Source organism: Myzus persicae, unplaced genomic scaffold, assembly GCF_001856785.1.
Source record: "Myzus persicae strain clone G006 unplaced genomic scaffold, MPER_G0061.0, whole genome shotgun sequence".
Taxonomy (NCBI): Eukaryota; Metazoa; Arthropoda; class Insecta; order Hemiptera; family Aphididae; genus Myzus; species Myzus persicae.
In genome coordinates, this window is record NW_019100791.1 from 257,359 (window position 1) to 267,683 (window position 10,325).

Genomic DNA, 10,325 nt, shown 5'->3' on the forward strand with positions numbered 1-10,325 from the left:
TCATTATAGTGTACTGTGCCAATGAATTATATAAGGCCGTGACCTTCGATCCGTCTGGTAAAATTAAAACAACAAACATGGTGTACCTACATAATATTTCGATTTTCGGGGATAGATCTATTAGGCTGAGTCGTATTGTGAAATACAGTTACTTAGGAGCACATATATAATATATTATAGGTAGATCATAATAGATCGTACTACTAAATATCATATTATATTAAATATTTCGAAATAAGGATTGAAATTAAAATATAGCTATTAAGGTTAGGCACTGTTACTTCGATTTAGGTACATCGCCCCGTATTCTTGTGGTCCTTATATCGTCATTATACTCATTAGTAGTATTATTAGTACCAGCGATTTTGTTTTCTGTCATTTATGAGGATCTAGGATTTCGAATTCTAACACGATTGCAAATACTTACACCAACTCAAACAATTTGGACACCCTGATAAAATTGTTTTAATAAAACGTTGATGTTCAATTTCACCATAGTAAAATCAAATTTACAATTTGATCAAACTTTTAAAATTCTGAGCGGGCCGACTAAGAGAGAGAACAAAACGCACACACACCGTTCGCTAATTTCTCGTTATTTACGATGACGCGAGAAACAATAAGCTTCTTGTTACTGATACACAATAGTATATAATAATAAGAATATGTTGTATATTATATGTTACGCACGTTTATTTCGATCGAAACATAATGTTTATTGTTATATAAATATACATTTTTCCAAATTTTCATTCAGTCACAGTAAAAAACATATTATTATATTATATTCCGAGTGAGCGTGTCTTATAATATATATTATATATACGTAGGTTCGTCACACTGTTCGCGGAAAATGGCACTGAACGCGATTCGGACAAGACGCGCGCGCGCGCGAGCTAATATTTATAATATATTATTATTATTATCATGATTATTATTATTATATTATGTTTGAGTACGATGTTTGTTGTTGGTCTTCTGATTATTCGTTTTGAGGCCGGCTGTGATTGGCGACGACGACGATGGCGGCGGCGGCGGCGACAAGTATAATAGAACCTGACTAGAAATTTCGTTTTAAAAAAAAAAAAAAAAAAGATAGTTTCGAACGGCAGCGAACCGACCTATACTATAATATTGATAATCGATGATTATTATACTATAATAATATTGTGATGTACGATCAGCTGAACATCGTCCGGCTGGCCAGCGGCAGTTCACCGTCGTCCGTCCGCGGCGTCTACCGGCGACGCCTGAGGGCCAAGAACTTGGCCAGTGCTTCGTATATGACCCGCGGGTTGATGCTGCTGTCGGCCGTATACCGGACGCCTCTGGTGGTGCCGTCGTGATGGCTGACCACTCCGTACTCGCCCACGATGAACCCGTCCGGCGTCTCTTCCTCGACCCTGTACTTCCGGTAGTGTTTTCCGTCCACCACGTAACCGCTCTTCCGGGTTTCCATCGCCTGGGTCGTGGTCGTAGTAGTAGTAGAGGTGGTCGTGGGGGTGTTTGAAGCGGTGGTGAAGCCGGTGATGGCGATGTCGGTGCTGCCGCTATCGGTGGTGCTGCTGACGTCGTAACTCCCGGACACCGCGGTCGTCGGAGTCGGTTGCTGCTGCACTCCGTGCACGCGCCCGTCGCTCAGCACGCTCACCGCCTCGTCTACCTCATAGTTCTGTTCCGGTTCGGCGTACACCCGTTCTGGTTCCACGTACATCCGCCCCGGTTCCCCGTAATCCGGTTCCGGTGATTCCTGCTGCTGCAGGCTCTGGTCCGACGAGGGCGGATGACCGTTGACGGCCACGGACGGATCATCGTATTCTGCGTAAATCGATGCGACCGTCACCGCCACCGGCGGCCGTGTTGGTGGCACTGGTGGTCTCTGCCGCTGCTGCCGCCGTTGATGCCAAGGGCGGCCCGCGCAATGCGATACCTGCAAGACAACACGAAACAAACAATTAATTAAATGCCTAAAATGGTAATGTAAGTAAAACATTTCTGAGAGACATTTCCAAGAAAAAATGTTATTATTTACAATTTACATACTTAATTAAAATATTTTATACATAAGTAATTTGGTTGAGATAAATTAATAGTACACTGTGAATTCTATACTACCGCACAAATATTAATGTTATCATTACCTCTGTACTTATTAATTATGTTGAAAAACAAAATATTGAAATTGATAACACATTTGAAAAGTATATTTTTAATGTACCTAATGAAATATACTTCAAACTTCAACGAGTACTTCTAATTTTTAAGCATCTTAAGTAAAAATCAAGATCTATCAAAAAATACAATTTAATTTTTAAATTACAGAAATTTCTTTAATATTAAGTTTCTGAAATTTGTCATCACTACACTGAGATGTATTTTTTTTATTAAAAAGTTAAAAAAAAATAGAAAATATGCAATCCGCGTACCTACATAATAATATAATACAATGACTAATGTTTTCAATTTTTACTAAATGTGACGACATGAGAGAAGAGAGCGTCCATTTACTACTTCCAAAGCCCTAAAAACAATCTGCTATGACTGATTGGTATCCATGATAAGATTTTGGTATACCAGTATGCTTATACGTTATTAACACGATAAACCAAATTACCATTTTGTTGGATCTAGTTCAACAATTTCGTTCATAAATTATAACCATTTAATCCTGAATCCGAATTACCAATGTCAGCCAATATGAAACGTGCATTCAAGGCGAACGTGAACGTTCATCAATCATCAAACTAGTACAAGTGTAATGTGTATAAATAAAAACTCACCTTAAGAGTGTGACTCTATCGTGTCGTCTATAATTTAACACAACGTTATAAAATATCTGTGTTGTTGTGTTTCACCCAGTTGGCTGAACAATGTGGTTATCTTTTTAACATACCATGTTACCGGGTATTAGCACAAAGTTGAAAAGTATTCAACTTGTCGTCGAGTCGTTACACTGGTCAAATGGTTATTGATTGTTGTATTTATTATTACTTATAAATTGTTGTTTAAAACCATGGACTAAAATATGATTAAAATACGAAACGTCACACTGGCTTACCTCTAAGCTCTAACCTGGTTCTAAATATGTCAACCGAGATAATGTGATCAAAATATAAATAAATAAATAAACAACACAACAAATTATGGACGACTCAATACAAAGTAAATAGTCTTTTGGTTGTTCCTTTTCGATTGTATGGGTATAATAGGTACATTATAATAAAATACATGTGATTATATCGACTTACAGTCCGCCGTCAATCTCATCAATCATAAATTATGTGAAAATAGGAAAGAGATATTATTTATAATATCGTATTATACATACGTCACGAGTTATTGTTTTTCGAGTTGTTTCCCATGATAAATGTATAATATAATATTATCCGCTCTTGTTGGCTTAGGGGTTTACGAACAACTTTACTGAGTATAATTACCACCAGGTATATTGTCTTATTAGTTATTATAGTTATAAAACACCGCGATAACGCACACTCTCGTGTTTACATAAACAATTGGGTTGAATCACTTTAATGCGTAATAATTACATTGTAATTAAAATAAATTGGAATATCGAAGTAAATTATATTTGCGTGTAGGTACCTTGAAAAATATCAACGGCGTTGATCTACACCGAAATGAAAGTATATCCTGTAATCACACACCTATATTAATCGTTTTCTATATAAACGTAATAAATAATTACACAGTGCACGGTACGTAGTTATATCAACACTATATGGCTCATTCAAGCTATATCAACTAATTATTTTAGGCAAATAATACGTTAAAATAACTAGGAAAGCATCTTAATTTATCAAGTTGCTTTATTTTTAATAACTTTTCAAGACATAAAACCGGCAAAACTAAACCAGGTCATTTGTTTAATTGTGTTTTTTTAAACAAATTATTAGGGTAATATTCGTCGACTAATAATAATAAAGGCAATAAAACACATTGGTGTCATAACGACTGAGATTTTTAAAAAGTGCGATGTACCACGTCTGAGTGGTTTTTACCAGCATGCACATATAGATACTGGCAATAAGTTGACCAGAGACATCATATTATAAACATACGTATTATAGGTCATCACTCGATTAGTTTATACTATGATCTTACTTGCGTGATCTAGTTCAACGATGGTATTTTTCGAGTCTGTTTCGGATAGACAATATTAATAAGTAGGTATTAGAAATAATAACTTTTCGTTTTCGATTCGTCCCGTTGTTAATGAACATAGGTACCTACCTACCATTACTATAATACGGTTAAACGTTTAATTTGATAGGTCCGACGACTCCGATGAAACTGATGTATTTATACATACAAAGCCGGCGTCGTTGCCGATAGATTTTATACGGGTCGCGTATCCATATTACTATTTTATTATAATCGCAATTCTCGCGTGGTGGACTGATTTCAACACTTTCTTTGCCCTAAATCCGACAAGCTGCGAAAATATTTTATACGCTCCGAATCCGATTCGTCATCGTCCGACTGCGCAGATGAGTCGAGACGCGTTTTCGATTTTCCCGACGGACCCATATTATATATTATTATAAAACAATCGAAATAAGATTAAATAAATAAACGAATCCTTCGACGTCGGGGACCGGACAGATGGACGAAAAGTTTAAAAAAATCGTCGTCCGATAACGCAACTCTGCACTTTATTTTAATATAGAGTAGTTCTACGACGTGTATCATAATAAAATTCCATATTATAGAGTTTTTTTAACCGAAACAAAAAAACCTGCGATGATATTTATGAGGTATATTATTATAATTATTACGCAAATCCGAGGTGATATTATAATGTTATTATCGGATTTGTTAATCGTCGTCTCGTCGATGCGTTTTCGACTAGGTCGTGGGTCACACACACACACACACACACACAATGTATAGGCGCCCTGCCAAGTACACTTATATATATTATACGTACGTACGTTTCGTGGCCTTATTATTTCGAAAATAGACAACCGGTTGCCGAATACCGATCGCGCTGGATGCATGCCCCGAAGCTGTATACGATACCTAATGAGTAATAATAATAATATATAGGCGATAATAATATTATATATATGTGGGTACGTCCGCGGCAGCCGCCGAACTCCGTCAAAGAAAACGATTTGGACTTATTAGTTATAATAGCCACCGCAGACAGAAGTGCGAATTTATATATAATATTTTATTATATGTGTATAGTATTCACATACACAGGCACGCATAATGGCTGGCAACATATATTGGGTGTGTAATCAATATATAAATATATATATATATGTATATTATATAGAGGTACACGCGTATCTATGTGATGTATAATAATATGCGCAGACTCGAATGCGCACGTGCCGTACCTGCCTACTACGTGAAAAAATATATACATCGATCCGAGGGCCATAATTAAAAAACGTTTGTAATTTACGATTCGAAATGCGCTCATGATTGTATTATATTGTCGCAATGTCTAGGACTTCGTCGTCTATATATAATATAATATGTTCTCGCACTATATAATATTACGCTGCACGTGTTGACGGCCTTGAACGCTATTAGCCGAATGCCCTTTTTCGCGTGCACACGCACACACATGCACACACAAACCAACGCACTTATCGGAATGTTTAGAATATTTCGCGGTCAAGCACCGCACAATCTACCCCAACGGAGCTTTATAGTAAATGACTTATTAATATTATAATATTAATAATATTTTTTTCAAAAAAAATATACGTACGTTCTTCGCGGACGCCTCTTCGCAGGACGAATTTTGACTTACGAACGATCTCCGCTGGAACTGTACGCACTTACAAGTAGTTATCATGATCGCCGTCACGTTAGTAAGAAATCGAAATGATTTTTGATATTATATTTTTGAGACTCGCGAAAAAAGTTTTGAAATTTTAACACGACCGACATAGCTATTTATCCATCGGCGACCATCAGAATCAGTTGAATGTCATATATATTATGCAATAATGATTTCAATATCTATCTACATTCTACACCTGCTGCAGCGGTCTCCACTATAGGATATTGAAAATTTTTTTTTGAAAATTTCTTGTGGACCGCATGTAGTGAATACATTTTAATTAGCTCATAATATTGACCACAAAAATAAAAAGTGTCTTCGTTGGGAGTATTATTTTCCCCCGGGTGTAAAGATTCCCGAGTTCCTAGTTTCCAGTTGGTATATTTTGAATGATATAATTAATAAAAACCTATAAAATATACCGATTCTATTAAACACCTACAACCTACCTACGTTTTTAAAATCGATAAAAATAGTAATTATTTAATGATAACGAATCATATCAATAATTATCTGCATTATAATATATTATACAAAAATAAATTTAGAAGGGTAATCGGACAAATCCTTTTTAAGTTCTTTTTAGACAAAAATATAATCACGTTTTCTTCGTGGATAAGTATAATAAGCGATGTGCACAACACAATAATTAGACACAATACCCCGTTTGATGAATTAATGCACCAGCGAGTGTCATGGCGCAATGTCAAATGGTTAGCGAAAAATGGAATGAATGTATATTAATTATAATAATATTCATAGTTACATATACATCATGCCTAAACATGCTGACATTCGAACCCCTATGGTTTTGTGTACGCTTCGATCGCAATTTGCAAATCTTCGCTAGCGCCTGCGGCCAATGTAAAAAAAATACACAATAATAAATAATAATAATAATTCTACAAACGCACATATCACGTACATATTATTTTTTGTATATCAACTTTTAAAATAATACATTAATGTAGGTGTATTTATTATTTTATACGCAGACAGCTGAGAGTTCCTAATAAGTGTACCTATATTATTATTATAATGTTTTACATTATTACCATTAAGTTTTTACCCGTGAGGGACATTTGCTTTTTATAATTTTTATAAATTGAAAATGTTTAACGAATACGGGTCTCAAATGTGTATCATATATTAATATCATAACTATTCTACACATATTTATATTATGAATAATGAGTTTTATACTCTTTACATAATATTGTATTACAATACACTGCAGCACACTGAATTAATGTCTTACGATGTGATCACAATTAATATCATATATTATTCACTCGTTACGACATGACAGTGTTCGTATAATATAATACAATTTAATGCACACATATTTTTTTTTAGCAATCGTCGATCGTATTTTAAAATTATAATTTTTTGCCTCTTGAATTTATATCGCGTTCGTGTTTTTGGAAAGATTTATAGTAATTTGAAATTTAAAATAAGTTTCACTGTTTCAGAAGTATTTATGTACCGACCTAGAAAATTAGATCGGAAAAACACTCGCAACCTGCTACATTATTCGAAAAATATAACTTTTTACTATATTTTTAGCTTTATAGTTTGAAAAAAAATAAAATGTTTGAGACAATTTAATAATATACAAAATATTTAGCTAACTTTGATTTATTTTTATTTATAAGCATTTCAATTTTTTACAAGACTTGAGATAGTGGATAGCATAATATAAAGAAATGTGGTGTTCAACCATTTTCCTCGTCAAAACAATAAATACTTTAAAAGTTACTTATATATATTGTATTATATTAAGTTGGTAAAATATAATCTGTAAATTTGTTTTACAATAAGTATTTGGGCCTTAGTGCTTTACGCGTTTATAGACATAGGTATCATAATAAAAACGTTATTTACTGGTGATTCTCCGTGATTTGAAATAACTGAGTTTCAATTGGTTAACATTTAAAAGTTATACCAAGTACACGCTTAAACGAGAAATTATTGTTCAATAATTTTATAAATCGCAGTTTACAGAAAAATATTTTGCTTCAAACTATAAAACTGTTAAAATATTATACATCATAATTTCCAAAAGCTATAACGACAAAAAAGTATTTATTTTACAAAAATGTTGTGTTTTTAATTTATTATAGTATCTTTCAGTAGGTATTTAGTATAAACAACTATTACTATAATATACTACTTGACGTACCTATCTCAGATTGTATTTATTCAAAACAAAACAATTTACAGCGAAAATGTATGGAATATGGATTATCGGTTTTTAAAACCGATTATTGTTATAATTTTATACACATAGTCTTTGAGGACCTATGAATTCGTGGTCGTGAAAGAACAATTTAAAATCGAACCTACTGAATTTCAACGTCGTCGAGCGCAATGACGTACCTACAAATTGTGATAATATTATTATGACTTACGTTTGTTATATAATATCCTTAATCCTTACACCAATGAGACCTTCGGCATTTTTACTAAAACTCATGGCATTTGAATGGATGCATCCACGCTGAGCTTGCAGTTAGTGCCACATTATAATCAAACAACAAAATATGTAAAACCCATTGGAGAGCTGGGTGCCGACGGAGGGATGGCCCTCCGATATATAATGTACAAAACGATTCCCCCTATTGACTATATTATTATATATGTATTATATTATAAGCACTTGGCAAATTTACTGTTTATCATACAACGACTTCAATACTCGTATTATAATAGAAATATTAAATATGTTGTGTGGAAAGGGTGAAAATATATGAAAAACACGAAACAATGGTAATTATAAGCGTTAAATATAATATATAAACTTTACATACTAGGCTTTAAGCCTCCGGTCCAGACCAAAGAAAAAATTGTCAAGAGCACGCGAATTTCACGTTATTAGCGGTAACATAAATATTTGTCGACGAAAATGTCAGAAACATATTATTGCGTTTCCGACATAATAATATGTTTCTCGGTCAGGATCGAGCTTTTTAATACTGTGATAATATACTTTAAAATAAAACAATCGGCGGTTTGATTATCGGAAACGTTGTACTGTTTGGGTCATTAAACCATATTATTATATTATACGGTCGCACACGACAAACTGGGCACACACAATAATACAATAATATATAACTCACCTACGTATAACCGGATTCCGAAGGAGCTTAATATCGCGTGATACCTACATACAAAATATTACAATAATATAATATTACATATAGTAATGTGTGTGTGTGTGTCTTATTAGCTGCGGCCGTGCAGTCGAATTATGTATTTATGTGTGATGCGAAAGACGAACGCGGGCTACCAAATATGGCTTTTCCTGCGACGATAGATTTTCTGGTGGGAAAACTTTAGCGATATATTAAACATAAATGGGTACGAAACACCCGTTGGCAAAAGCCAACGTTTCGCGGGGAAGTATAATGAGACAGTAAAACTTCGCGGTAAGACGGTAACCCCGGTAACACGGACAATGTCTTTGGTCAAATGCATAATGAATGTGAGTCTCGTAAAGTCGAAAACTCCGTCAAGACGGAAACATTTTAGGATGCCAAGCGGTTCCGTCTTGGCGGGATTTTACTGTAATATTATTATCATTTGGAGCGTTGCTGCAGTTTCTCTCGCGGGAGAAGCCCAGTCTGGAATACCGTTATCACGAATGTTCCCGTAAGACTTAAAAATGCTTCCGATTATTTCGCAGGCACATAAACAAGTACACTATAATAATTATATATATATATATTATATCTATATATATTTCTATAAAAATAACTGAGCGTTTGTTAGTTCCTACATATATATGTGGCTATTCTCGGAAACCATCAAACCTCGTCGAAGTCGTGTTCCTTCGTAGGAAGTTCGGTTTGCGCTCTGTTAGGTTTAGTTTTTGTTAGGTGTTATCTATACCCGACTCGAAAAAATTTTATTTTGAAAAAATTCTCTAGCTCAACGTTTGCCGGGGCAGATATTATAGTATATAATATATTTAAATATATTAAATTACGAGGGAAAGAAGGGCACGAGGATTAAAGTCGTTCTATATATAATACTGACCAAGAGGGTTAGGAGGACGGCGACGGTGGCGAAGAGCGCAGTGCCGCGCATATCTCGTCTCTTCACGGTGTCGTCGCGACGTGCCGGCTGCAGCTGTGGTCCGGGCGTTTGCGCATGGTCGGACGTCGCGGGTTACACTGGCCGCGACGAGGCTGGCGCGCGCGACGACGACGGCTACGGCGGCGGTGGTGGTGGCCGTGCGCGCGCGTGCGATAAGTACGCGGCGCGCCGGACCGCCACCGGATGGCCGCGGGGCGAGAAAACGGGAAAAAAAAAAAGTAACCAAAACAAAAACGGGACGTTATCGCGATGACGCTGGACGGCCGGTGACGGTGGCGGTGATGGGTGGTGGCCGGTGATCGTGTCGGCGGCGACCGGAGGCGATGGTAATAGACCGAGACCTTGATGAGCGGGATACGGTAGTGGGCGGCGCGGGGGTGAGACTTTACCGCCTAGCGTAATA

At 35.7% G+C, this 10,325-nt stretch overlaps 1 protein-coding gene across 1 annotated transcript; it reads right to left on the reverse strand.

The window, feature by feature from the left end:
* Positions 1–671: 671 nt before the first annotated feature.
* LOC111043013 lies at positions 672–10,028 on the reverse strand. The gene is made up of 2 exons (XM_022327785.1): positions 9,863–10,028; positions 672–1,930 (listed from the first exon to the last, which is right to left on the reverse strand). Exons 1-2 carry the CDS (start codon positions 9,911–9,913, stop codon positions 1,238–1,240), a joined length of 744 nt encoding a protein of 247 aa, XP_022183477.1. The 5' UTR covers positions 9,914–10,028; the 3' UTR covers positions 672–1,237.
* Positions 10,029–10,325: the final 297 nt, after the last annotated feature.